Raw genomic sequence first — 27,805 nt, 5'->3', positions numbered from 1 at the left:
GCCACCCGTCCTGCCTACGCGGTGCTCTCGCTTTGACCTAATGGCGCTGCTCCCAGCATACACCAGGCCTTAGCAGGAGCTGGGTTAGCCAAAATCTAGGCAGGAGTTGAGTGAACAGTCACACCCTTCCTTGGCCGGCACTTTCCCCCTGAGCTCCGCCATCCCCCGTTTTCAGGAGTGACCGCCCAGGCTCCCATGTGGCCTTTTGCCCCGGTGGAGTCGATCTCCCTGTCTGACTCTCTGCTAGTGTCAGAGGCGCCGCGGAAGATCCTGCTGTTCCCCGTGGCTGTCCTGACCGATGCCTGCAACTCGTCCCTCGTGCCTGTGTCACGCAGATGACTTGGGGGGCAGCAGGTCTCTGTCGTGGCTCCCTGGGAACAAGGGCAAAGCAAGTCCCATCACTCCCCTTTGTGGTCCGTCCCCAGGGTGACCGAGTGGAGACGTACCGGGAGCTGGAGAGCGTCTTGTGGGGAGACGACGGCTGTTTGACGAGTGGCGTTGTGAACCGCCTGATAGCAGAGGCGTTGAGTGACATGCAAGCAGCCCAGGTGAGCTTGTTCTCTTTCAAGGCCACCCAAGCAGCCTGCCTCTGCCCCTGGTTTTGGGGGAAATACAGAGTGGCGCGGAGATGTTCCTCGGTTGTTCAGACCCAGCAGAGGTCCTAAGGGAGAGGCTCTGGGGACTCGTCATGACAGGGAATTTGGAGAGGGGAGTGTTGTGTTAAAGGGTAAAGACTTCTGGCAGAAAATAAACCCCCTTGCGTTCCAGCTTGTCTTTAGATGTCAGAGGGGCTGGGGGCGGCTAGGCTTAGATTCTGGGTGACACCCAATTCAGCACTGTAAGTCCGGTCGCGTTCAATATGTTGAACTATCACGATTACGGACGCACAAATAGCGCGCTGTACTTTCAGTTTAGTCGCGTTCAATGAACTATCACGGCTAGATTTTAATGAATAGTACAGTTTATTAAAGCAACAGGAGTACAGGTTCTTTTGGATTGATGATGATAAATACACTGTCTGCAAGGCACGTGCAAATAATAATACAGTCGACTACAAGCGCATGAAATTATGGAAGAAAAAGAGCTCTAAAGAATTCTAAGTTTCCCGGGAAAGCACTCGGTACAGCCGAGTGTTCGAATCTCACCCAAGAGGTGTCCCTCTGGGGGGAAGAGAGGTTCAGCCTGTCGACTGACCCCAGAAGGCAGTGATGTCCTCCCAACTTGTCCACGACGGTATCTTCCCTAATAGTCCCCCTCTCTTTGGGCCTTTTTATACTATTTTCCTATTTAGGTGGAGCTTGAGCGACTCAAGTCATGCATGCCTTTTCTTTGATTGGTATTAAGTTCTCTCGCTTTGCTTTTAAAAGGACATGCTAGAAAAAAATTCAGAGCGCAGGCTCAGTGAGGGGTGGTTGCACTTTGGAGGCGGGTAGCTTTTGGGATGGAGGTGTGTTTTGGTATTATAATGAGCAAAGTTCACCCAGAGGACGTGATTTTGCGTGTCAGTACCCCAGGACAGGGCACTTAGGAGATAAATCAGAAGTAGGGCGGTAGATCGACAGAACCCCCGTGATTTTACCTCCTTGCTTCCGTGGATTCAATGCAGGGACCTACCGTTCCTATCGTTCCAGTTCCCTATCCCTGCGATAATATCACAGAGACTGGCCGTGGCGTCTCCGCTCCACTCCACCCTCCGTGTTACTTCTCTTAGGGTCAGCACACCAAACTCCCTTGGCGTTGCTAACATCTAAGGTTGCAGGTTACGTTGCACAGAGAATTATTAGGGAACCAATTCCTTGCGTGTCCACTGCATTCCACCCTGGAGGTTTTGCCTTCCCTCAAGGGGGTGCGGGGAACATACTGATAAGTCACTTCTAGCAGTCACTCCACAGGGAGGCAGGGAACTGTGCAGAGAAGCGGACTCGGGGCTGTTTCTAACTGAGCGACAGCTGGGTTCAAGCTCAACACTGTTTGTCCTGCTTTGAGGAAGAGCTGTGGCAACCCACCAGCCCCACGGAGAGGTCCCAGGGGGGTCTTGAGTCTGCGGCAGTTTGATCCTGGCATCTGCATGGAGAGGGAGAGGGGGCAGCAGCACAGGGCTGTTCTGGGGCAAAGCCTCCCTCATCTCGCCAGGGAACTGCTCGCCTATCCCAGGGTACAAGAGGCAGCAGGCGCTCGGCCCCGAGCACAGCTGTCCCGAGGGGTCTTGCAGAGGAGATGGGGTCATTCAGCCTGCCCTAGTGCCTCAGCCTTTTTCTCCGGAGTGTTTAACCTGTGACGCTTTTGCAGGGTGTGACAGGTGACGTGAAGATGGCCGCTAGTGACGTCCTGGTAGCTCTGGCCCGCTCCCACTTCCACTTTGTCATGTCCGAGCTCCAGAGCCACCTGAAGGCCATGAGGAAGGTCCCTGATGAGATTGTGCTCCTCACCTTGGGCAAAATGGCCCGCAGATATGGTATGGCACCCTGGGCCTTGGGTAGAGGTCTGTGATAACAAGGAGAAGGGATCCTCCCCCTCCCTAAACGCCCTGTGTTGAACTGGGGGGCTACGGAGTTGCCGTGCCTCCTTGTTCCGTGCCAGGGCCAGTTGGCAGCTCTGCCTTATCAGCCCGATGCCAGTTCCCAAAGGGTGGGAACCTGTTGGAGACAAACCCGCGGGGTCTTGGCCCCCCACCGTCCTCCCCATTTCCCCAAAGGGCTTCCCCCCTGGGGAAGGCAGCCCGTCCCACGCCCTCCGGCACGTCCTGCGTGGCCCAGCAGCCCCAGCCCTGGCAGGGATGGACCCCAGTCTCCCGTGTCTCTCACCGACCCTCTCGGTCCCTCTGTCCCTGCCTCCTCTGCAGCCCTGCGGTGCATCCCCTTTGTGGGAATGACGCTGCTCGCCCTGCGCGCCGTGCTGACCCAGGTGGGGAGCGGCGAGGTCCTGCATGCCGTCTGCAGTGGTGAGTGTCGGCTCCTTGGCTGGGGTCCTAGGGGCAGGGGCGGCCTTCGATGCCTCCATGTGATCTCAGAGGGAACGTGGTGGGTGTGAGCCCGGGGCAATCCCAAACTGCAGCGAGTGTATAGGAGGAGCGGGGGAAGGCCAGGAGGTGTCTGTGGGCGGGACGCGGCAGCGCTGCACGGAGAAACTCCTGGGTCCCTTCCCATGGTTTCTGTTCCCCCGCTTCCCTCTGGGATTAAACTCCCTGCTCTGAAAGGGCGAGTATGAGGGAAGGGAAGGGAAGGGAAGGGAAAAGGGAGGGGAAGGGAGAAGGGAAGGGAAGGATGTGCAGTTGGAAATGCTGGAGGGGAAGGGGCCGTTGAGGAGGAGAAGGTGCGATGGGTGTGAGGAGGAGAGAAACGGTGGGGTGTTTGAATCCAGGCACCTCAAGAGCACAGATTGCCCTCGGATCCAGATCTAGTGCTGGGCTGAGCCCTGCCGAGCCTGGGACCGTCCTTAAAGCAGGCTTGGGCGTGAACGCAAGGTACCGTCCCTGCTGCAGACTCTCACATGCTCCCTTTTCCTTTGTCCTGGTGCAGTCCTGGAGCAATGGTCGAAAGGAGTCAGTACATACCTCTGCAGCTGGGAGCAATGCCCCTTCCCTCGCAAGGGGGTAGCACAGTTCTGTGAAGCCATTTACCCGGTCTTCCGCTATGTGGTGGCAAATTGGCTGGACTGCAAGGAGGAAGAGGTGAGAAGTGCTGCTTTCCACGCCTGGGGCTGCAGCAGGGATGTCCGTGGCGCTGGGTCCGTCTGTGCCCAGTGGGGCGCGAGCAGAGGGCCGAGGGGAGGGGGGCTTCCCGACGGGAAGCAGCCGAGCCTTGGGGCCTTTCTGCAGGGAGGGCTGGGGTAGCAGGGTGGGGAAGTGCTCTCTCTCCTCTGGAGCGAGCCCTTCTTCTGCAGGGCGGAAGGGAAAGGGAAACCCCTCCCAGTGGGAAGGGCAGACCGGTGTCCAGGGGATGCTGAGCACTAGGCAGACCTTCAGCCCTCCAAGCGGAGCCTCTCCCTTCCCTCTTCAGGACAAGCAGGCTGTCCTCGGGGCAGTGGCTGCCATGCTGGAGGTCCTTCTGCATGAGGAGCAGTACCGAGAGCATACCTGGGAGCAGCTCCTCTGGCTCCTGCAGCAATACCAGGAGGTCCGAGACAACTCCCGGCTCACCAAGGTGAGATGTTGCGCAGGGCCTGGCGTGGCTGCTGGGGTGGGTCTGCGCGAGTGCTAAGAGGCACTGGGGAGCTGTGGGGTGCCAGGAGGAGCTGGGAAGCCCTTAGAGAAGGAACAGGAAGAGCAGAGGAGGCCTGAGGTTTCCTGGGCTCTTTGGGCAGAAAAGGAGAAACCCGGGGCAGGGCGGGAGGGAGGCAAGAGTCCCTGGGGCTCATCTGCTCGGGAAGGGAGGCATTGCCAGCTCCCTGGGGCTCTGTGTGCAGGAAGAGCTTTGCCCGAATGCCCAGGGCCATGCCCAGTCCCATGCGGCGACTGGCGAGGTCTGATGAGTGGGAAACCGAGTTGTCAAGCCCGGGCTCGGTTCCGAGGAAAGAGACCCTCTTGATGCTGCTCTGCTCATCGGGCTTTTCCCCGGGAGCTGATGTTAGGGGCTCCCCTTATCCCAGATGTGCTGGGTTTCTCCCTTCCCAAGTGCCTTTAGGTGGCTTTAGCCTCCTCTTCCCCCCTGTTCTCTTGTAGAGCCTCAGCTATGTCCTGGAGATACTGGAGGGAGTTCAGACCCCAATGCCGCAGGGCACGGCTCTTGCCATCAGCACCGCTGTGCGCCGCCAGGTAAGGGGAGCCCTGCGCCCTGCCGCAAGCCTGGGGCCTGCACCCGTGATTGCCACGGAGGGGAAAGACCTGCCGGCTGGCAGGGCAGAGCAGGGCGTTCCTCCACTGGGACCTTCCTGCAGGCCTGGAGTATGCCAGGACTTCGATCCGGGTGCCATGTTAAGGCTGCAGGAGGCCTGATCCTGGCTGTTTGGAACGGGCCTGAGGGGCAGCCCGGTTCCCACAGCCACTTCCCTCTCGGCCAAGTCGCAGGAGGACTCTGGAGCGCCAGCACCCTGAGGGCAGCCTTTCAGCGCTGCTCAGCCTCAGCTCCTGGGCAGCCTGGGCTGCCGCAAACCTCTGTGTGTGCCCGGGGCCACCGTGGGGTGGGCTGGGTTTCGGCTGTGGGTCCCATGCCCAGAGTGCCCAGGGAGAGGAGAACGGAGAGCACCATTAATTTTCAGTCCCTCTCAGCACTGATGCCACTTTCTCTAAAATGGATCTTGTTCCCACAGCTCCCTGATGTGACCGAGGAGCCTGGCCCGGCCCAGAAGGCAGTGCTGTCCCGCTGCATCATGCTGCAGGGTAAGGAGAGGAGACTGGGCGATGGCCCGCCGTGCCGTGGCAGCTCTCGCCCTGTCCTTGGCTGTTGGGGACAGCTGCCTGCTGACGCAGAATGCGATTTCTTCCCCGCAGCACGAATGCGCCCCGAGGAGACAGGCATGTTTCTGCACTCCCAGCTGAGCGGTGGGAGTGAGGCCGGTTGCGTGGCAGCCCTGGGCCTGCTGGGAGTGCTGGCCCGCGCTGACGGTCAGTGCCACAGACCAGGGACGCAAGGCAGGGGTTGGGGCTGCTGGGCTGACAGCAGGAACGGGCCGAAAGTGGTGCACCGGCACCCAAAAGGAGCTGCGAAGAGCGGGTCCCCCAGCCGAGCTGACGCCCCGCAGCAGGGCTCTCCCCCGGCAGTTAGAAATGCCGGCACACCAGGGACGACGCTCCAAGCTCTGTAGCACGGGCAGGCTGGTGGGCGGGCAGGTGGGCTGCTTTGCACAGGAGCTGCTCGTACCCGTGCTGTTTCTCTTGTTCTCTCTGTTGCCATGGCCTTCGGTCCCCGTAAAATAGCCTCTGGAAGTGGGGTTGCTCCGGCTACGCCGCTGCTTCCCGTGAAGCCAGTCAGGCCCCGCTCTTCTGTCCCATTGGAAGCTTCAGGGGATCCCTTCTGCCACTGGGGCTCTGCCTCAATGCACACCTCTCCGTATCTCTTCCAGCACCTGCGGCGAGAGAGAAGCTGCCCCAGCTGGTGGAGGCCATGCGCTCCTTGTGCAGTGACCCCAGTGCCCAGGTGAACTGGTTTGGGAAGGGAGGGTGCCGCCAGGGGAGGCAGAGAAACCCTTTCCCTTGGGACAGAGCCAGGGGGCCTGGGGAAGTGCAGGCGCGTTGCCCAGGTGGTGGCTGATGGCTCATCCCTGGGGAGAGCTGGCAGGGCAGAGCGGGGAGGTCTCTGCGCTCTGTGGGGCAAATGCCCGTCCAGCCCGGTGCTGAAGCCCAGCCCTGACGCCAGGAGCGAAAGCTTCTGCCGTGGCCTTGCCACCTCTCTGCGAGCCACAAAGGCGCAAACCCTTTGGGTTTTGAACAGGAGGGCCATAACCACACTCTCCCCTGGCAGGTGCGGAGGGCAGTTCTGGAGTTCAGCAGGGAGCTGCTCAGCTCCGGATCCCAGAGCTGCTGGCCATGGGATGTGGTGGGGCACATCTTCAGCGAGTTCAGCCGGACCTCGGGCAGACTGGTAAGGGCAGAGCAGGACACCCAGGGCTGGTTTTTTTGGCCAGTGCCTGGACCGTGCTGAGAGCTCCATGCTGCAGAGCCATCGGCACTGGCACTGCCATCAGAGCCGCTTCCGAATGGCCGTTCCTCGTGGGCGTCTGTGCCGATGTTGGTGGAGATGTCAGTGGATGGTGTGGGTTTACACCTCGGCATGCCACCCGGCACTGTGGTGCCGAGCTGTGCCCACAGGCGCCTTCGGCAAAGCCGCCTTGCAAAGGGAGGGTCTTGTAGGGGCAGGACATCTTCCATCCTTAAATGCTGATGGACGGTGAGCAAAAGACAGCCAGTGCAGACAGGTGGGCCTGGCTAGAGGAGCTTTCTGTGGTGTTCTCGTGCTCTGGCCCTCCAAAGCACACCCTGCCCATCCAGTAACAGTCTGGGGGCCCACATCCCTTCTGGCAAGGGGACGGGCCGTTTGGCAGTCCCTGTGGTGAGCATTTCCCAGCATTCAGCTGGGTGCCCAGGAGGTGAAAGCTGGGGATGGCCGAGCCTCCCGCTGACTCGCCGAGGACGTTCCCTCTGGCCGCACCTTCCCTCTAGCTGGGAGATCCATGTGCGTCGCTCTGAGGCTCGGGGAGGCTCTGCTTTGGGAGCAGGGCAAAGGAAAGGGCTTCTGGGTGCTCCTCCACATCCGTCGGGCTGGGTGTGCTGCCTCCAGGGCTGGCACTGAGCACAGCCTTGCTGAAGGGCACGTTCCTCACCTCTGCTTTGGTGGCACGACAGCAGCATTTGGGCCCCAGGGGACCGAGTAGACAAGCAGCGGCACTGTCTGCTCCCAGGCTTCCCAGTCCTTCCCAGGGTCTGGGACCCGGTCCTCGAGCTGGGTCCGTCTGGCCATCGGGAGGGAGGCAGGCACAGGAGCAAGAGGAGCACTGGTGAGGCGTGCCTGAGCCTCATCAGTTGGGAGCTGAAGGTAACTGGGGGTTTGCCAACTCTGTCTTACAGGTGGCAGGAGGCCTTTTTGCCTGGGAAAACCCAGAGGATGGAGCAATTCGAGCCCTGTGCCTGGACATCGTGGGCTCACTGGACGTCACTCTGAGAGGGATGACCAAAGTAAGTTGCCCTCTGTCCTGCTGCTGTGGCCACTTCTTGCCTTCAGGACATTTTTCCGTGTGCTCCCCCATGCCCTGAACCTGTCCCCTCCTGCGCTGAAGCGCACCAGGCTCAGGGAAATGCAGACCGTCCTTTTCGTCCTCGCGCTGAGCGGAAATGCCAGTGTGGCGAATTGCCCGGTTCTTCTCTGCAGCTCCTGTGGCCGAGGCTGCTGCAGTACGTGGTGCCAGCCCAGTACAGCGGCATGCTGATCCCGCTCTCCCGCTGTCTCCGAGCCCTGGTTGAGAGACGGGAGAGAGCGGGGTGCGAGGAGGAGGAGGAGGAGGAGGAGCCGGATGCCATGGACTCCCAGGAGCAAGGTAGGAGCCCCAGCGAGTGCTGCTGCTGGGTTTGGCCAGGGGTCAGGCCAGCCCGCGTCTCCCTGCGCCCCACCAGCCCTGAGCAGGAGCCCAGGAAAAGCAAAGGGCAGAGACAGGCTCTGCTGCTGGGCACGAGGGGCTCTGCCCTGCGTGGCCCCTTGCCCGGCGCAGAGGCCTGGCTCTCCTGCTCGCAGCGCTCTCCTGGTGAGCCGGGGCTCGCTCCTGGCCATGCTGGAGCTGCCTTCATCTCCTGCTGGGCAGCCCTGGGGAGCCCCCCAGCCGGCGCTATTGCAGCGCAGCTGCTCTCAGCCCTCAGCCCTGTGTGGGGCTATGGGAGGCGTGAGGCTCGTCGGCTCACCCAGCCTTTCTGCCTCCCCACAGCCCGGCTGCCGGCTCCCCAGGCCCTGCTGGCTCGACTGCTGGTGAGTAGCGGGGCCCTGGGGAAAGAGCTTTTCTGGCCAGGGGTGGTGGGAGATCCCGGGGCAGAGATGCTGTTGAGGCCAGCGCCGGGAGCCCCCAAGGAGGAGGCAGCATGCCCGAGCCCATCAGGGATCCCACTCCGTTCTCAGGGCTGGCAGCGCCCTGGGTGAAGCCATCGGCTGCCTGCTGCCAGCCAAGCGGCACCGAGCTCCCTCCTGGGAGAAGCTGTGGCTCTGGCAGCAGGAGCGACCCTTCTCCCCTGCCCTCCTCTAGGTGGTGGCGGCAGCTCCTTACCCGAGCCGCGAACGCGCAGTCGCTGCCTTGCAGCTGCTGCAGGCCCTCCACGGCAGGATCCACAGAGGCTTGGGGGCGGCGTGGGCGACCGAGATCCCCCTCCTGCTGCAGTACCTGGAAGGTAAAGTGCAGGTGGGGAGGGAGAGGCTGGAGGGGAGGGAGGGGGGCAGGAAAACGCAGCTGCCCGGCGCGCGACGGAGGGCAATTGTCCCCAGTTCCCCAGCACTTGCTCTGCTGCCTTTCCCCTTCCAGGGAGCCGGTGCTGAGGCTGGGGGCAGCTGTCCCCTGGCATCAGTTCGGCCCAGGGGATGGACGGGGCCGTTGATGTCCCCTCGGAGGGCACGTCTTGGCATCACCCAAGGATGGTGTCTGGGAGAGGGACGGGACTGGTGCTCCTGGAGGGGGTGCAGCCCTCGGCTTTGGAGGACCAAGTCCCCAGGCCAGGCGAGGTTTGCAGCAGCTGTCCTCGGCAGTAGCCTGGGAGAAGGGCTGGAAATGGGCAAAAGGCAATGGGTGGTTCGGGAGAAAATGTGTGTTGGGACTGGGTGGTTGGAGTTGTTGTGGGAGCTGCAGTCGCTCAGTGGGGATCTGCTGCGGCCAGTGCGTCCTTCCCCAGATTGAGTCAATGCCTCTGACGACCGCCCCTGGGATCCCTCCTGTGTCTTTGGCCTCGCGAGGGCTTTCGCGTAGGCCCTCTCTAGCCTGGTGGCCTGGGACTTTTGGGAGGTCGGACCGCAGAGGAGAGCGCCGGACTCGTCTTTGGTGTGAGCTTAAACAGCTGCGAGAGCTTTTGCTTCCTCTTGCTTCCTAGGCAGAACTGAGAGCTCCCTGGCCTCTGCAGAGTGGGAGCGCCGTGTGCTTAAGGTACAGCATCCTTGCGGGGGGTGTCACAAATCGAGGGGGGAGAAGAGGGAGCAAAGTTGTGGGAGGAAGCTCGGGGCTGCCTGTGTAGGCACCAGGAGGTGGGGGCACCTCCTGAGCACCCTGCGCCTCCCCCGGCAGTAGGTGCCTGCCCGCTCAAGAGGAGCTGCTGCCTGCACACGTGCCACGGCTGGTGGCTAATGCCCTCTAACGCTGTGGCACGCGCCTTAGCGCTGCCTCCTCCTCTAAGTCCGGCCTGCCGGGGGGTCTCACATGAGGCGTTAGGCGAAGAGGGAAGCTGGTGAAAAGAGGGTTGGGTGGGGTGAGGGAAGAGACTGCCGTTCCCGGCAGCTCTCCCCCGCAGCATCCCGGGACACGTGAGCGTGGAAAGGGCCCTGGCCAAGGTCAGGGGAACGCTGGCTTCCTTTCCCGTTCACACCAGTTTCTGCGAGCGTCGCTGGAGCCCGTGGAGGACAAGGCCTGGACCGTAGGCCTGAGCCAGGAGCTGAGCCAGCGGCTGGGCAGCTCTGCTGCCGGCTCCTGGGAGAAGGTGTGTGTCCTGCCCGGCACTGGGGCTGGAGCTGGCGCTGGTGCTCTGCCCACGCAGGCAGATTTCACTGCTTTCCTTCCCCTCGTCCCCAAAAGGCGTTTCCCCTGGGCTGCCCCAGCGGCTGGCCACAGCCTGGCATCGTGGCCGGCTCTGCCTGCTCCCGGAGGTGGTGGGGTCCATCTGGGGCCAGCCCTCTCCTGACGGGTCGGGCCATGACTGCATCTCGGGCTCGGCTTCTTCTCTTTCAGCTTTTCCTGTACAAGGCTCTTGGGACGGTGCTGGCAGCTTGTCAGGACCTCAGACACGTCCAAGGGCAGGTGCTGAGGTTCCTCCAGGAGACAAACCCTGTGGAGCTGTCTGAGGCCAAGGTGAGGTGATGCTCCTGTCCTGAGCATCCCCTGGATTTTCCTGGGGGAGAGGGAGGGCTGCTCCTGGGCCAGCTCCAGACCTCCTTCCTTTCCCCGTTGCTGCTGTTTCCTGCTTGCTGCAACGTCCTGCCTGGCCACTGTCGCTGGCCACGGCTGAATGCCTGGACTGGAACCGACTCCCCGTTTCTCCGTGGTTGCAGGGAATGATTTCTGTTGTGTCCCACGCTGCCGAGAGCCACTTCCACCTGGTCTTGGACACGGTGACTATGTTCTCTGCCGCTGTCACCAGAGACTGGTCCTGCCAGGGTTCCACGGGCTGGAAGGTAAAGGAACGAGGGGCTTGCTGGTTGGCTTTCCTTTTTTGGCCTTCTTTCCACTTCTACACCTGCAGCAGCCACCCTGTGGCAGCTGCCTTTAGATTAACCTTCTCGGAAGAGCTACCCGAGACCTGTGTTTCAGAGGGGACATCCTGGCCTTGGGGCCCCTGAGGTGTCTTTGGAGAGGATGGGGTTTGGCACCTGGTGGATCAGAGCCACCCAGCTGGGGCAGCTGCAGCAGTTGCTTGCTTGCTTGCTTGCTCGCAGCCGCATTGCCCTGACTTAACTTCAGCAGGAGCTGGTGACAAGGGGGTGGGCACAGTGTGACACTCTGCCCCTTCCTCAAAGCTGAGGGCTGGGAGCAGGAGCCTGGTGAGGTCTCGTTGGCTCTGCTCCCCACCTGGGGGCTGTGGGGAAGCCTTTCTGGGCAGGGCAGGGCCCTGCAGAGAGAGCAGTGCAGCCTGGCCTGGGGAGGTGAGCAGACCAGGCTCATCTGCGCCACTGACCCGCACGGGCTGCACGGCTCTGAGCAGGACCGTGACAGGCTATGTCGGGTACCTGTCCGCAGAAAGGTTCCAGACAGCTCCTCGACCTCTCGAGTCAGTGGTATAACAGCCAGCAGCGTGTGCGATGCTGGCTGCACCTCCTCCCTCTCCGAGAGAGAGAACTCAAGCTGCGGGGTGGGAACAACTCCCAGCCCCAGCACTCGCAGCTTGGGGAGCTGCTGGGAGGTGCTGGGGGAAACAAAGAGCCGGCGAGGGTGCGGGGCAGGGCCTGCCGCAGGAGCCCGCCGCAGGAGTCCCGGGGCTGATGTCTCAGGGCATCTCTGTCGACACAGGTACAGTGGCGGCAGAAGATGAAGAGAACCCGGACCATTCGTGCTGCTCTCATGCGCACCTACAGCGGCATTGCACTGCATGCCCCCAAGGAGCAGCTGCTCACCTATGTGGATAAAGAAATCATGGGCAACATCCTGAGGCTCTCCAGAGATAAAGAGAGGGTAGGAGCACAGGGCGCGTAGGGTGGGGATGCCTGGGTGCCCCAGCTCCGGCCCCTCGGGGCTGGGGTGTACCGAGATGGGCGGTCTCTTCCTAAAGACCTCCCAAGGAGGGGTTTGTCCTCAACGTCCAGATGCAAGCCCTCCGTGGGTTCCCCCTGCCCATGCTCCTCTTCCACCTCTCGGCCCTTCAAAGAGTTCAAGGGGTGCTTTGCTCTCTTTGGCCTCAGGACTTGCAGCTCAAGCTCGCCCTGGTGCAGAGCATCGCCGAGGTCAGTTGTGCCATCCAGGCTGTGGGCGACTGCGGCAGCTTTGAGCTCTCCTTAAAGCAGGAGGCGATGTGCACCCTGCTGGTGAGTGTCCGTAGCTGGAGCCGTCACACGGGGGAGTTTTGGGCTGCGCCATCAGCCTGGTTTCCCCAGAGGCACGATGGCCTCTCGGCTTCACGTGAGCTCCTGGAGCTGTGTCCGCAGCTGGTGGGGCCCTTGGGTGCTGGTACTGGCTGGCTGTGGCTGAGGAGCAGGGTCCCTCCTGCAGTGCCTTTGGGGTTCCGTGGGGGAGATGGGGCAGCGCCTGCCCAGGCCTGGCAGCAGAGCCTGTCCCCGGGGCGGCGGGAGGGCTGTCCCGTGTCCCTGCCCGCTGCCAACTCTGCACTTGTCTCTGGGACTTGCAGGACTGGATAAAGAGGGAGCCCTGGGACTCCCTGGTGTATGGAGTGTTTCAGGCCCTGGAGGAGTTGAGGTGAGGTCTGTTCCCCAGGCTCTGGGCACTCCCAGTGTGCCCCAGCCCAGCTCGAGCATGGGGCCAGGAGCTGCTGGGGCTGTGGAGCGGGAGGGTGTTCCCCATTCCAGGTGTCTCCCAGAAGAAGGGAGCCCCAGGGGTTCCTTAACCTGGGGAGGGGGGGTTGCCTGCTGCCTGGGAGGAGGTAGGAATTGCTGGAGCTGAAGGCAGTGCTCGCTGGCATGGGCTGGGGGGGTTGGATTTGGGGCCCTCGATTAGGAGGGACTCAGTTGTGGTTTAAACCACCCTGGAGAGGGCTAGTAAATCCCCTTTCTGTTTTGTCTCCCTTTTTCCTCTGGCCAGCAAGCTGAGGCCGCCTCTGAGCGGGAAGGAAAATCGCAACCTGCTGGCAGTGTGCTGCCGGAGTGTTTTGTCCCATCCTTCCGAGGAGCAGATGAAAAAGGGAAGGAAGAGTGTGAGGGCAGCTGTGAACATGGAGGTACCCACCGGCCAGTGCCTGCCCACCTCTGGGTCAGGATCCCACCTCAGCACGCCCTGGCAGCCCCCATGATGCATAGCCTCAGCTCTCCTTTGCTGCTTTTAGCTTCTGCACAGGAGAGGCATGGAAGAGCTGGGCCACCTCATAGAAACCCTTCTGGAGGCTGAGGCGACCTCTGCCTGCTTTTGCAAAGTGTTCCACGTGAGTAGCCACGGGGCAACAGGGAAAGGGTTGCCAGGGCAGAGAATCGAGACCTTAGTGGGTGATAGGAGGTGGATACCTTTCCTCCAGACAAATGGGGCTTTGGCTCCTTGCTCTGGGGCTGTGCATCTGGCCGGGGCTGGGGGTCAGGAGCGCCCGGCCACTGCAGCCTCAGGACAGGCAGCGAAGTGGGCCCTGGTGGAGGGAAAGCCAAGAGCCAGCCCTGAGCTGGGCGAGAGCAGCCCTGGGGGGAAGGCCGGAGCAGGGAGACGCCAGCAGGGAAGCAAGACCTGACGCAGGGCAGAGGCGGCTGCAGAGCGCGAGGCGGTGGAGGCTGCAGGGCCGGTGCTTGGTGGGGCGGGGGATGCGCCAGGAAGGGGCCAGAGAAGAAGGGAGAGGGAGAGGGATCTCGGGGAGAGAAAGATTCCTGTTGCGAGAGAGATGTCCCCTGCCCCAGGTCCTGAAGGGCTGGCTCACCTCAGCCAAAGAATGGGAGCGGGAGAGAGCCCTGCGGCTTTGCACCCACGTGCTGGGCGCTTGCAAGGAGCGATGTGAGCTCACGGTGAGTAGGGACCCTCCGCGTGCCCTGGTGCCCCATTCCCACCATTCGTGGCCCTGGAAAGGAGCCCTGCCCGGCTGGGTGCTGGCTTTCGGGGCCCCTGGGATTATGGGGCAGCCCTTCTGCCTGCCCTTCTGCCTGGTCGCTGCCCAGGGAGCAGTCTGGGCAGTAGAGGCGAGCGGGCGCTGGGGCTGCCTGCAACCTTTTTCCTGCTGCTGTCCCCTGCAGAGAGGATGTCCCTACAAGCAGTTCGGCTCCCTGGTGGGACTGCTGGGGTCTCTGACCAGCGACTGCCTGGACACGTGCCGCCAGAGGGCATGGGTCTGCCTTGGCTACCTTCTCCAAATGCAAGGTGAGGAGAGCAGGCGCTTCCCAGCCTTGCTCAGCCCGGTCCTCCCTCCCTCCCTTCCTGGCCTGGCGCCACCGGGGTCCCGTGGAGGGAAGGGGGAGGCAACGTGCTCGGCTGGTTTTGTGCCCCCACCCTGTTAGCCCTCTGCCCCCCTGCCCATCTCAGGAAGGATCCCTGAGAGAGTGTTGCTGAGTCCCACCTCCCCGGGGCGTGCGTGAGGTTGGGTGGTCAGGGCCATCCCTCACTGCTGTCTGAGAGCAGGACTTCGTCACCAATGCTGGGGACTGTCCCCCTCCACGTCTGTCCCTCTCCACGGTCCAGGAGAGACAGAGGGTGGTCAGACAACTCGCTCGGATGAGGTCCCCGACGTTTCAGAGGGTGCCTTCCCCCTCGCTCCCTGCCTTCAGCCTGGAGAGACAGGCAGCTACCCAGGCAGTCTCCAAAGTCATCCCTGGCAGGGAAGAAATCTCCTGTGGAGCACAAGAGAGGAAACCAATTTGCTGCCCAGAGCAAACTGGGCAGGGAGGAGGGATCTGAGCTGCAGGCCCAGAGCGTGCTGCAAAGGGTTGTGTTTGCACCCTTTCCTCTTCAGGCAGCAGGGTCTGCCTGTGCTGAGGAAGTCACAGGGAGGTTTCCTGCCTCCCAGAGACGATGGTGGCCTGTGTGGGAATAGGGGACGCAGCTGCTAGGAGCAGAGGCTGCTGAAACCCTGAAGCCCCAGCAAAAGGTTTAAGGAGGAAGAGGGCTCTTTCCAGCCCGGGATTTGTCAGCCATTTATCGGGCTCAGGAAATCCCGCTGCCCCAAGTTCAGGAGGGCCCTGGCTTTCCCTGTGGCCTTCCCTGCCACCACGGGGGTTCTCCGTTATTGGTATCTGGGGCCAGAGGTTGGCTTTCTGTAGACGTGACTCCTCTTCTCTCCTGCTGTTTGTTCCAGCCAAGAGCATGAAGGTGCCGCAGGCAGATGAGATCTGGTGCCTTTGTGAGGAGCTGAACAGCCTGGACACCGAGGCTTTTGAGGAGACCTGTACCCAAATAACAAAGGTAACTGGCCCCGAAACAGTGGGGTGGGGTGGGGGCCCAGCTCCTGGGCTCCTGCGCGTCTCCCTGCTCCCCTCCAGAGTCTCTGTCTCCAGAGCGGGCTGTCCAGGACAGCTGTTGTTAGCAAGTAGCAGGAGGCTCTGAGGCAAGACCGTCCTTTAGGCACGCTGGAGCAGACACCGTGATGTGTGCGTTTGCACACACGTGTGTGTGCGTGAGTGCTCTTGTCAGAATACCAATTTGGTATATAAGCAAACAACAAGGGGGTAGACGCTTCCAAATCGGTTAGCTGCACCAGATGTAAACAGCACTGTAGGCACAGCAGGAGGGTCAAGAGACTGGCCCCTCCATGACTGCTGAACTAACAGTCCCGTCAAGTTGCCTTTCCTTTCCGAATCGCTGGGGCAGAGCTGTGATGCGGGCTCTCCTGTTCCTGACTTCTCTCCAGGCTGTTTGCAGGTGCATCCCTGCAGCACAGGCTGTGGACTTTCTGACTGCCATCCTGGACAGCTTGCTGCATGTCATGCCCCCACGTGCAAGAGCAGTGAGAAAGTGGGTGTTCATCTTCCTGGTGGAATGCAGAAAGGAGATAGTCCAGGAGGTAAAGGAGAGCTTTTTTTCCATTAGACTTGTCTTTTCTCCTGTTGGCTGTTGCACTACACCCTGTGCAGTTGGCATGGGCTCAAGAAATGCCGCCTGTGTGCCGGGCCAAGGGGCTACCGATGGTCCGAGTCGTGCATTAGCACCCGCTGCTGGCGCCTGCTCCAGCTGGTGACAAGGCTATGGGCACTTCTTGTCCAAAGTCTGCCATTGGTCCGGGTCCTTCCCATGAGTGAGGCACTGGGAGGCACCAGCCTTGCCATTCCTCCCCTTCCTCTGGGGTCACTGTCAGTCCTCCCTGCCCTGGGACCCACCTCACCCTTCTCTTTCTTCACTGGTCCCCAGTTCCATCTACTCTGAGCTTTGCTGGGCATGCTAGGTTTTCCACAGGTTGCATAGTTGTTCATTGCTCTCATTGCTTTCCCCGACTGTGGTGTTACCCAGCCTGTGAGGTGCCCTTCCTTTAGCCACTAGTTGCTGCCCATCTGTAGCCTGGGAGCCTCTGGCCTCGTGCTGTGCCTGCCCTTTCAAGGCTCCTGTTCTCCTCCGCTCACGCTCTGCTGCGCTCCGCTTGGGCTCTAGGGCCACCAGTGGCTCAAGCAGTGCAGACTAACTCAGTCTCAGGAGGGCAGAGGCAAGGAAAAGCGTCCCTGGAGAACGGGGTTCCTCTGGAAGGAGACACGTGCGCTTGCAGAGGCCCTGCAAGGCATCTGCGGGGTCTCAAAGAGCGTGTTTGGTCGTGGTCTTGCATCGCTACGGACACATGGGGAGAGTTAGCCAAGCGTTGAGCGTGAAATGGGTCCGTGTCCTCTGTGTGCACACAGGGCACGCAGCTGCTCATAGGGTTGGGCCCGGGCACATGCAGCGACCGAGGCTGTGCATGTGAGCGTGTGCATGCGCGTGCGTGTGTGCATGCAGGTGCACGATTGCCAAGAGCACACTGGGCTCCAGGTGTGAGCCAGGGTCAGGCAGGGTGGAAGGCGTGAGGTTTCGAGCTGGATCTGGACTCTGTGTCGAGGCAGCAGGCATCGCTCATGTGCCGAATGACTGTGTCTGGGCCCCACAGGAGGGGGTAAAGGAGCCCTTCTTTCTCCTCTTCTTCCATTCAGGTGCCAAAAATCCTGAACACCCTTTACAGCTACATGCAGCAGAGCACCCACAGGCCCTTCCTGCTCCGTGCAGTGTTTCTCCTCACCCGCTTTCACCAGGAGCCTGTAATCAGCAGTCTCCTCCAGAAGAGTCTGCTCATGGACAGGTACGGGCACTACCCACCTCCCCACTGTAGTCAAACAGGGACCCTGCAGCTTCCTTGCCCTGGGGGGGTCCGGTTGAGAAGCAGGTCTTTTTTTTCTGCCCAAGCAGTCTGGAGTGTTGCAAGACTGCGTGCTTGTGTCTCTGCTGTGAGTGGGGCATTGTAAGCCCCATTGCAGGTGAGGAGGTTTGAGGGCACCGCAGGACCGCAAGGATACGGGCTCAGGGGTGAACGTCTCTTCCCTTGCAGTGACACGGTGGAGCTGTGGAGGAGCCTGGGGAGAAGCATCCTTGGGATTCAGATCCTGAGGTGCTTAGTGGAGAAATTAAACAGAGCAGGAAACGACCGCCTGGGGACGGACTCCTCCACTCGTGAGCAGCACAGCTGTCAGACTGCTCTGGAGACTCTGACGGTACGTTCAACGGCAGACACATTTCTGCAGCTTGGCATCTGCTTGCTAACTCACACTTGGGCGCAAGGGAGTCGGGTGCCCTTTGCGGGTGCCCGTGGAGATTCGCAGGGCGCTGTGCTGGCCCGGCCTCAAGGAGTGTGGGGAGCCAGGGCAGTTTGGTACTCCTGAGCCACAAGGCTGTCGCAGAAGTGACAAGTGCGGACAGTGACCCCCCACCCCGGGCAGGCGGGGGAACCAGGCTGGAGGGAAAAGGCCTTCCCTGAACAGGTGGTTCTTGGTCATGTTTCTCTGCAGATCACCCGTGCCATCTCCGAGGTGGTGCTTGCCCTGAGGAGCACGGAGGAGCTCAGGCAACTGCTTCCCCACCTCCTTCCCAGCCTGCTCAGGTGGGCCAGTGAAATGCTGGGTGGGGAGAGGCAGCTTTTGCTCATGACCAGCTGGAAACAACTGCATGTGGAGAAGCCGTGCAGGTAAAGAGCCGAAGGGGCAGATGGAGGGGCTGGCTTCAGTTCCCCGTGCCAAGGCATGTGCCTTTGTGGGGCTGAGGGAGGGCTTGGCCTGCCCCACTTCCTAGATGTGGAAAGCGGTCGTCGTGGTTGGTTTTACTTCTGTTCCTTCATGGAGAAACTCCAGCTCCCAGGCAGGAAGCTCTTACGCAGCTCATACTGCGGACGGCCGTCCTCTTGCCTCCTGCATCCCCTTGTGTGCACAATAGCATTGCACTCCCTCAACGGACCCCCGCTGGAGCAGTGACTCTTGCGGGCACTGGTGTCATTCTTGGCCAAAGGCTGGTGGGAAGAGGTATGAGGTGTTGGCCTTGGTTGACACCTAGCGTGGAGTCAGTCTAGAGGCGTGGCTTTTCTTCTGCTTCGGTGGGTCTGGGGCATGAAGAAAATGCCAGTGTCGTTAGCTGCAGTCTGGAAGGCTGTGAAGCATCATTCCAGGGGTATTTAGCTCTGCTGCAGATCAGTCTTCCCCTAACCTGCTGCGATTTGAGAGTTCTTGGGGTTTCTGGCGGTGGTGCTATTTGGACTTGTTTTGTTTGATTGGGTTTGTTTATTTTGCGCTTTGCTTCTTTTGCCAGGATTTTCCTTTCAGCTGTCGAGTTGATGCTGGGCAAATGCATGGCGCAGAAATGGACGCGGCTGCTCGTGAATCGGGGAGTGTGGGCTCGCCTGGAAGACCCCGTGGCTCACCCTGAGGGGGTGCGTCTCCTGACCAGGTAAGAGCCCCAGGGATGCATCTGGCCAACTCCTGCAGGGCTGTGCCCAGGGAAATGGCCGCTGGGACCCTCCCGGCGTGCCCGGGAAGCCGTCAGGAGCTGAAGAATAGTGTCTGCATCGGCGCAAGTGAATTTTGGAGGCCCGGCCTGTGGCCTTCCTGCGTAACTGTGTGTCCCTCGCTTGTGACCCCTGCGCAGCGTCCTGCTCAACGCTGGGCTCGTCTCCCGCTCTCTGGTGAAGAACCTCTTGCCGTGGCTGAATTCCTGCTCAGTTAAACTGCGGATGACAGCTACAGCTTTCTTTGCTGAGGTAAGGCAGGAGATGGGGAAGGAAGGGGTCAGAGGACTTTTACTGAGATACTGCTGCTTGGGATGTCTTTTTTTGTGGGAAGATCCCTGGCGAACGGGTCCCTGGAGCGGGGTGGCCAGGGGAGCACCTGGCCGGGACCAGGTCCCCACGGCGCTGCCTGTGGTGTTGTTCCAGATCTCTCGGGACCGCAGGACGACAGGGACCTCCGAGCGAGGCAGGCACTAGAGGAATCCCTCCGCAATACCTGGCCCCAGCCAGCACCACGGAGTTAATTAAAGCTCATCAAAAGACACCGAAAGGGGAGTGTATCTGTTCTTTCCCTGATAGCACCCCGGCGGTTGGTGAGACAACGTGTGGGTGACACCGAGGCTGGGGGCTGCCAGCTGTGGGGCCCCTCTCAGGTCTTCCCGGGCTGGGGACAATGGAGTCATGCCGGGACAGACCCCAGAGCAGGGGTCTCCCCGTGGGGTCCTGGGGCCTTGCCGTGCCCTCCCACTGCCCATGGGGATCCCCTCGCCACCCCTCCCACCGCGGCACGACCACCTCCAGCACCAGCCCGCGCTGGTGCAGGGAACAGCCCGGGAGAGCCCCGACCGTATCGCCACAGCAGGCTTCGCCCTCCCGGTGTCCCATCACGCTGGGACCCCCCACGGCACTGCCCAGTGACGCGCTGGGGGGAGTAGGGGGCACTGGGGGGAACCGAGGGGGTCACAGGAGGTTACAGGTGTGTGGGCAGGGGGCGGAAGGGGGGCACCGGGGGACGAGTGGGGAACGGCGGGGGGACATCAAGGGTCAGCAGTGGCACAGGGGCCGAGCAGAGGGACGGAGAGTAGCATCTGGCTGGCCCGTCGGACCCCTGCCCGTTAACCCAGGCCCCACTGGTGCTGTTCCTCACCCCCAGCGAGCCTCTGCACATCTGCAGGGGGCAGGGGCAGCTCCACACAGGGAGGCCACCAGCAGAGACGTGGTTTTGTCCCTTGGGCTGCTGTGCACGCTGGCCCGGCTGCGAGCCCACGTGAGCCTCAGCCCCCTGTCCCGCGGGTCCCACCACACGCGTGACCCAAACGGAACGCTCTGCAAAGTTCGCTCAAACGAAGCACGTGCTTCCGCCTTGCCCAGTCCTTCCTAAGGGTGTTCCTTGGTAAAGGTGAGGATGTAAGCGGGAATGGAGCCCCTTTCTGGGTTGAACAGCAGGCTGAGGGGGGCTCCTGCTGTGGCGGGGGCACCGGCAAGGGCCAAGCTGGCCAGTCTTCCTTCGTCCCGGTCTTCAGAGGTGGCAACCTCCTGCGTGCTCTGGGCTGGCACAGCCTTGCCCGTGAGCCAGAGGAAGTTTCCCTCTCGAGTCCGGAGTCCTGCCCCATACACGGCACCCGGGGGCAAAGGAACCAAGAGGTTCCCCTCCTTCGCAGCGTCCCCAGCGTCATCTGTAGCAGCGCGCCTATCCTTCGTAGTGCCCAGAGCCTCATGTTTCGGGCCGAAATCCTCGGTTTAGGGTCCAAACCCGCCTTTGATGACCCCCAGCCTTTCCTCAGGGCCCACAGCCCCATTCTGAGGCTCTCAGCCCTACAGGTGGAGTCCGTTGCCTGGCAACCTCCACCCAGCAGTCCCTGGGGAGTCAGTGGACCCAGGACAGCCAATCGCATTTGAGGAGGCGGGGGCAAGGCATGTGATGGATAGGTAACCCACCAGTCAAGGTTCGAGGCCTGCAGGAAAGGTGGCAAGAGGGGAAAAAGCTGGGCACCCTGCCTGTGTGTGGGGGGGTGTTGGTTGGAGGCGGGGCATGCCAGCTCCACCAATCACAGCTGGCAAGAGCAAAGCACAGATGACTGATGAGCCGCCTGACCCATCACTGGATGGGAGGAGCAATCTCATGCAGCCAATCGGAGGAAACATCGCCTCAGGGGAGGGCGGGCAGCACACCGCAGCAGGCGGCCAATCACAGAGAGCATCCCCTCAGGTGCACCTGGGCAGCCTGAGCCCTGGGGCCAGTCAGAGGCAGCCCTCAGGGAAGGGCGGGCCCCAAACCAGGGCACAGTGGCAGCCGAGGGGACCGATCCGAGGCAGCACCGCCTGAAGGGAGGAGACTGGCAGCCCTCCCCAGCTGTGCTGACCCATGGGAGAAGAAGGTGGGGCCTTCTCATGGGGCCAGGAGTTTCCTCTAGGCACCTGCAGTGCCGAGGGCTCCGGCAGTCCTGGGAGCTGAGTGTGCCAGGCGCAGGGCAAGCGGCTGAGCTGGGCGTTCTCCAACGGCAGGCGTTTGTACGAGGGGGGCTCGGAGGGAACCCGTCTTGCCCTCCCGCTGCTTCTTGTGCTTCTTGAGGTCGAAGCACTTGTGCAAGGCTCCCGGAGGAGTTAATTTGGTGCCCGCCTTTGCTAATTGCAGGTGGGTGGTCTGCAGCGGGCAGGGAATGGGACAGGAGTGCTCGCAGGAATGCCGTGGGAGGGGAGGTGCGTCGCTCAGGGAGCCAAGGATGAAGGGTGGGCATTGAGGGTTGTGGTGTTTCTCTTCCCAGGTCACCATTACGCGTGAGGAAGCTCTGCTTCCCTGGCAATGGCCGAACAGCTGCCTGCCGTTGGGAAGCCAAAGGCAGAAATCAAGCAAGCAGTCGGGATGGAGCTGCAAGAATAGTCGCCACCTGTCGCGTCCCAAAGTTGGAGCGACTCAGGTTCGTGGATTTCCTTTGTCAGAATTAAGGTGAAACAACACCAGGGGAGTTCAAACAACAATCAACATTTATTCAACCTAGCTAACCTTGCCCAAGTACAAGTGAACTTATCAATCTGAACCTTGTAACAGGTCATTAAGCCGCTGTCTGAAAAGAGAAGGGAGATGTAGAAAAAGAAATGGAAAAAGGAACATGAAATGTATCAGAAGGAGAGCCCTCCCGTTGAGTCACAAGGTTCAGAGCAGACCCCCTTGCTTTCTGGACTCCTTCTCAAAGAGGAGCCCAGGGGCGGCTAGATCCACTCCTAGTCTCAGACTTGGTCAATGGTTTATGTTTAAAAGGATGAGGTGTAGGTGCTGTGGAAAAGAGAGAAGGAAGGGGGGGGGGGGCAGAGAGAGAGAGAGGAGAGAGAAGAGAAGGGTTTCACCAGTCCTGGGTCCAGCGTTGGTCCAGCCAGCGTAGAGAACCAGTTCCGGAGGGTGCACACTGAGAACTCATTCTGCCTTCTTTTATAGTGTTAGTCGATGGTTTTGACATGCGCAGTTCCCATTCCCGGGGTTCTCTGGAATCGGTCGGTGAGCTTTGGGGGGGGTTCATTGCGGAGTTGCCTCTCTTCTTCTGCTGGCATGACCGCTTAAGATAGAAGCACAGTCCCATCTTCTGTGGGGCCTCCTCCTCCAGGCACATATGCTGTGCTCCTTCTCCTGGTCACTTAAGATAAGGAATTGTGGCTTTGGAGAAGTGCGGTCCCACCCTCCGTGGGGCCCTCTCCTCTGGCCACAATGTCCTGTTCACAAAACTCCAGCGTTTTTACAGAGGCCGTTTTCTCCACCAAAGTTCTTTAACGAATGTTTGAGACATTTGACTATAATTTGTCAGACCATCACACCACCATGAATCCAGTGGCGTCCCGTTGGTCCTCAGTCTTCAATTCTTCAGTGATGGGTGCACACCATGGCTTGTCTCCATGGTTTTTTGTAGGGCATAGTCCGATGCACACGCATACATACTGTTCACACACTGTTCATGCGCTGCAGGTTTCATCTATCACATGACCTTTGCGTGATCAATGCCAGAAACCAGTACCTTATCTCAAAGACTGCAGTTTCCATGAGAATGATAGTCCCCACATTCCTGCATGCTTTGCCGGCTCCAGCCTGTCTCCTCCCCTGGATGCCTCAGTGGCCTGATAATCGTCCTTATGGACGGAGGAGTGCCCTGCTTAAACAAGCCATCTCTGGGATAAGTGGCTCATCACAGCAAACAATCCTTGAGATGAATGGCTTGCGATGACAGTCCAGTCTCTCGCAACAAACAGTCTTTGAGACAAATAGCTCGAGATAACAATTCAGTCTCTCACACCCTGACCAGCACTCCCTCTTCTGCAAGGACCAGAGTCAGGTGAGCATCACCTTTGTTGGCCTACCTGGCACCTGTGTGAAGAAGTGGTCCCTAGAAACCTACTGGACCCTCAGAGGGTGTCCGTGATTTCCATCTTTGGAGGCCTTCAGCTTTCACTCTGGAGCGTTGCAGCCAACCTGATCCCAGGGTGGGTGATCGTTTCCTTCTGGGCAGGAGGCTCAGCTAGAGACCCCCAGCCAGGCCCTTCCAGCCACTTCCATGAGCTTGTGTTGCAAGCTCCTGCAGTGTTCCTTAGGAAAAGGGATTCAGCGGGAGGTGAAGACATCTAAACATGTACCTACTTCTCAGAATAGATGGCATCTAAGTCATAGCCTCATGGGACAATTCAGGGTGAAGGGGAGCTTCAGAGGTCCCTAGTGCAACCTAGGGCTCAAAGCGGGGTCAGCTCTGACATCAGACCAGGTTGCTCAACGCATTTCAGCATCCACAGAGTGTGCACACGAGCCAGGCATCTCAGACACCATCAGGGAAATGGAGACAGGTCATTTGACCAGTTCCCTGAACAAAGGGAGCTATCGGCATGCCGTGCCTCCTGAGATTCCTAGGAACACCAAAGCTTTTGCTCCAGAGGAGCGTGATCCCTCCTGAGGTGTCCCGGTGTAGCCCCTGCTCCGTGAGGTGCTTTAGGCTGTAAAGAACATCAAAACAACGCCTCTGGCGGGGGTAATTTCACCTCCAGGGCCAAAATGCGGAGCAGAGGGAGGGATCTCAGAGCTCCCAGGCTCTCTGCTGCAGGGTTAGGACTTCAGAGGTGTTCCCCAAGTGGATTTGTTTGCAATTTTTTCTTCTCTTCTAGTTCGTGTGCCGGTACCGGCAAGAAGGCAGCAGAAGTGCACGCTAGTTGTAACCCCTTTTTCTTGCCGGCAATGAAGGTGCCTCTCGGCTGGGAGCGTGAGGAGGACCCCGTGTTACAGCTCTTGAGTCCTTATACACAACCCTGAAACTACTCACGTGTTCCTGTTTACAATTTACACAGACTGTTGGCTTTGGCCATGATATCGCCTGTTACCATTCGCTTTCGAGCATTTCTACACGCGACCCCGCCCGTGCAAACATGCTTAATGCATGTTTATTAGCCGAGTTTGCACAATTTTGCTGCCACTTTGCCGCTTTCAGCCAGTTTGGCCTGGTTTCTTCTAGCAGCAAACCCACTTCTACGGAAGAGGTCAGTTGGTCAAGTTCTCTTGCCCATGTCTCCGGAGACATCTTTGTCTTTTGGCATTTTCTTACGTAAAATGCCGCACCCCTCCTTTGTGAGCAGGGGCCAGGACATGCCATAGAGGGCCATACTGCCCCACCCCTCATTGTGAGCAGGGGCCAGGACATGCCATAGAAGGCCATGCTGCCCCACCCCTCATTGTGAGCAGGGGCCAGGACATGCCATAGAAGGCCATGCTGCCCCACCCCTCATTGTGAGCAGGGGACCGGGACAGGTATATAAGGCCACGCTCAGCCACCCGGGCCGTGGCAGTTGCTGTCTTTGCTTCTGCACAGGGAAGGGAGGCAGCAGCGGCAACGGGGTCAGGGGGCTGCCGCCCCTCGCAGACCCAGGGAACGCAACCTTTGGCAGGTCAGTGACCTTTGGCAGCAGCGCTTGGTGGCCGACGCCATGGCGCGGGGCGTTGCGGGACGGGGGCCGGTGGCGCGCAGCCACCCCCTGCCCCGCCGGGGCCCGGCGCAAGCCCCCGGCAGCCTTGCGCAGAAGGAGGAGCAGAGGCGGGAGCGAGAAGCGCGACAGGCTGAGCTGGAGGAAGAGCGGCTCCGCACCCAAGAGCTGCACCGCTGCTTCGCTGCCGAAACCCGGGAGCTGAAGGCGGCCCTGGAGAGGGAGCGGCAGCTCCTGGCAGAGCGGCTCCGATCTGAGTGGGAGCAGCGACAGGCTCAGGAGGCGCGGCGGCTGCAGGAGCTGAACCAGCGGCAGCGGGTGGCAGAGACCCGCCAGCTGCTGCGCTGGAAGGAGGCTGAGCTCCGCGAGGGACAGGAGCTGCTGCGGCAGGCATGTACTGCCGCCGTTGACCAGACGCGGGACCTGCAGCGGCAGCTGGCAGAGGAGATGGTGAGGCCCAGCAGGAGCGGCAGGGAGGCCCGAAGCAAGCTCCAGGACGTCCTCAGCAAGCTACAGTGGGAGACGGATGGCTACCAGCCCGCCCGCATCCGCCACCTCCAGAACCAGCTGCAGCTGGAGAGGAGACTCTTCCTCAAATACATCCTGCAGCGGTTCGAGGGCGAGCTGCCTGCCTCCCCCTGCACGGCCCAGCCCGAAGGCCCTCCTGGGCACCAGGGCCATCAGGAGACGCAGAGCTCCTGCTCCTCTGGCAGAGAAGGGCCCCAGGCCCCGGCGGCACCCCAGGAAAGACCGCCGGAAAGCCGCAGCGCTGGGCAGCAAACAACGTGCAAGGCTGTGGCAGATGCTCAGCTCCAGGTGCCGGAGGGGCAAGACCTGGTGCTCCTGAAGCAGAACAGCCGCCTGCGGCGCCTTCTAGAAGACCTGGAGAGGCAACAGAGTGCCCTTGAGATGGAGAACCGCCTCCTGAAAAAGGAAGGCTCTCCAGAAGCGCGCAAGAAGGCAGAGAGGCTGCAGCAGATAAATGCTCACCTAGCTGCCCTCGCCTCGCGGCTGGAAGAAAGATCCAGGCAACTGCAGGCGACCACTGTTTGCCTGATCAACACTCAAGTGCCACTGCCCATCCAAAGCCCCACCGAGGAACCGTGCACAGCATCGCTTCCTCAGCAGAGGGGTGGAGAAATGGGAGAGCCTGCTGGAGCTTTGCTGGCACAAGACAAGCAGCATGACTTCTCAGAGAAGGCAGCTGAGGAGCTTCAGGCCCAAGTGGCTGCAGGTGAAGAGGCCTCTGATCATGTGAGCGCCCACAGCCGAACCGGCGAGGAGTTAGAGGTGCAGCTCTCGGAGGTGACAAATGAAAACACCCGCCTGGCTGAAGAAAATGCTCGCCTCCGTGGGCAGATGGGTTTGACAGAACACGTTCGAGCTGAAAATGCCGACCTGAAAGGGCAACTGGCGCGAGTGGCAGCGGAGCGAGATGCTGCCATCCAAATGAAGGTCTGTCTTCAAACCCAGCTGGAAGAGGCAGAGCGCAAACTGGAAGCCATGAGAGAAATGGCAGAAAGGAGTCAACAGCTGGAGAAGGAACTTGAGGAGACAAAGTTAGCGCTCCAGAGGAAAGAAGAGCAAGGCAAGTGTTTGCTGAGGGCTCAGGCAGAAGCACACGGGGAGCACCAAGAAACCCTGCAACTGTTTCGAGCCCAGCTGGTTTGGTATCAGAAGCTAAACGAGCAACACCAGCAGCTACTTCGGGAACTTGAATGGCTGGAAAGAGAAAGATCCAAGCGTATCATTTCCAGGCCGCGCCAGGCTAACGGGGCTGCAGACAAGGAGCCCATCCTCCTGGCGGCTATGAGAAAACAACCGGCGGAGCTGCGAGCATTCGTAGCTCGATACAGCTACGATCCTTTCAGTGGTCCCAATGAGCGGCCTGAACTAGAGCTTCCTCTAGTTGCTGGGCAATACGTGTACATCTTTGGAGACGTGGATGAAGACGGCTGGTACGTGGGAGAGCTGACCGACGGCACAAGAGGCTTCGTCCCCTCTAATCTTGTTGAAGAAGTTTCAGGTGACGGACAACCTGATGACACCGGAGTCTGTCCAGAGACAAGTGATTGGTAGCAGGACACAGATGATGTCTGTCCTGTCTTCTTATATGTTCTTATTAAATCTTTTCCTAACGATCTCTCTGCACAACCTCACTCTCTATCCTGTGTGGATGTGTACTGAAAGGACTATGTGCCAGCTACTGGGGGGCTTGGCGTGGGTGGACTGGGTGCCAGCTACTGGAGTCAACCGGGGGGTGTAGGCACCCCTGGCTTGTGGTGCCAGCTACTGGCGTGGGTCCCAGTGCAGCCGGGCCCTGGCTGGGATATCAGGTGGGCAGAGGGTCTGTGCTGGGTGGCTGTGGGGTTCCTGCACCACGAATGTGTGAGTGCTGCACGTTTGCAGGGAGCACCAAGACGGACCAGTCAGCAAGTAGGCGACTCGTGGGGTGGGTCAGAGGGCCGGAATCCAGGCAGGGGTACTGGCAGGGCAGAGAGGCCGTGCCGGTACTCTGGGGATCCGTGAACATGCGTGTGCTTGTGAACGCACAGCGTGTTGTGTGTGTGCCTGCACTAGTGACCTCCTGTCTCTGGCAGCCCAAGAGGAGGAGGGGACATGGCTGTCTCTGTGTTTTGTGTGAGTCCTCCATGTGGGTACTGTTGACGGCAGCGCCTCGTCTGTGTGACTGGCCGTGTCAGTGTCCTCTCCGCAGGTGTGTCTGTGCGTGTGCATCTCTGGGATGCGTGCTCAGCTTCGCTAGAAGTTGCACCTGCAAGCGGAAAAGTGGCAGCTGCATCCCTCAGCCTGAGCAAAGGCTCCAGATCCCCAGGCACCGGGCTGGGCTCCAGCAGCCAGGCAGGACTGTACTGGTGGTACTGGTCTGGGCTCCAGGGGCACGGTGGGAGGGGTCCTTGGCTGCAGTGCCTGGAAGCGGTGGCCAGTCTTGACATCCCTTAACACTGTGGGTCTGTGGGATGCATGGGGGGATCTGAATCCTGCCTCATCCCCAGGGCTTCCAGCTGGGGATGAGATGTCTGCATTGCTTCAGCTGAATCCCCGCCCAGCCAGAGCGTTTAACCAACACCTCCCTGTCACTGCCTGTGTGTCCTTTTTGTTATGGGCCAAGAATATCCGTGCCCAGAGGGGAACATCTACACCTCTCATAGACAT

The 27,805-nt window shown here is 60.4% G+C and overlaps 2 protein-coding genes across 6 annotated transcripts; both read left to right on the top strand.

Moving 5' to 3' along the window:
- The first annotated feature begins 914 nt into the window (after nt 1-914).
- On the top strand, nt 915-19,229 carry LOC138684261 (maestro heat-like repeat-containing protein family member 2B). 5 transcript variants are annotated; one of them, XM_069777956.1, is made up of 30 exons: nt 915-2,455; nt 2,843-2,941; nt 3,519-3,670; nt 3,999-4,142; nt 4,661-4,753; nt 5,248-5,317; nt 5,429-5,542; nt 6,001-6,074; nt 6,399-6,518; nt 7,502-7,609; nt 7,803-8,390; nt 8,662-8,803; nt 9,494-9,546; nt 9,986-10,093; nt 10,342-10,461; nt 10,662-10,784; nt 11,617-11,778; nt 12,006-12,128; nt 12,449-12,516; nt 12,859-12,994; nt 13,100-13,195; nt 13,653-13,757; nt 13,983-14,106; nt 15,038-15,144; nt 15,590-15,742; nt 16,851-16,996; nt 17,243-17,405; nt 17,700-17,875; nt 18,490-18,627; nt 18,826-19,229. In XM_069777956.1, the coding sequence occupies exons 1-30, from the start codon at nt 2,311-2,313 to the stop codon at nt 19,160-19,162; spliced, it is 4,287 nt and encodes a 1,428-aa protein (XP_069634057.1). In that variant the 5' UTR covers nt 915-2,310; the 3' UTR covers nt 19,163-19,229. The 5 variants fall into 5 exon arrangements, with proteins under 5 accessions (XP_069634057.1, XP_069634059.1, XP_069634058.1 ...); XM_069777958.1 differs by having other exon boundaries at nt 5,248-5,542; nt 7,803-7,968; nt 8,350-8,390; XM_069777957.1 differs by having other exon boundaries at nt 5,248-5,542; nt 18,826-18,937; nt 19,112-19,229.
- A 5,405-nt stretch (nt 19,230-24,634) lies between these two features.
- LOC138684263 (RIMS-binding protein 3C-like) lies at nt 24,635-26,710 on the top strand. Its single transcript, XM_069777961.1, has one exon. It carries the CDS (start codon nt 24,635-24,637, stop codon nt 26,708-26,710), a length of 2,076 nt encoding a protein of 691 aa, XP_069634062.1.
- The last annotated feature ends 1,095 nt before the right edge of the window (nt 26,711-27,805 follow it).

The sequence above is a fragment of the Haliaeetus albicilla genome, unplaced genomic scaffold, assembly GCF_947461875.1.
Source record: "Haliaeetus albicilla unplaced genomic scaffold, bHalAlb1.1 scaffold_139, whole genome shotgun sequence".
Taxonomy (NCBI): domain Eukaryota; kingdom Metazoa; phylum Chordata; class Aves; order Accipitriformes; family Accipitridae; genus Haliaeetus; species Haliaeetus albicilla.
This window is presented reverse-complemented; position numbering and strand designations above follow the sequence as displayed.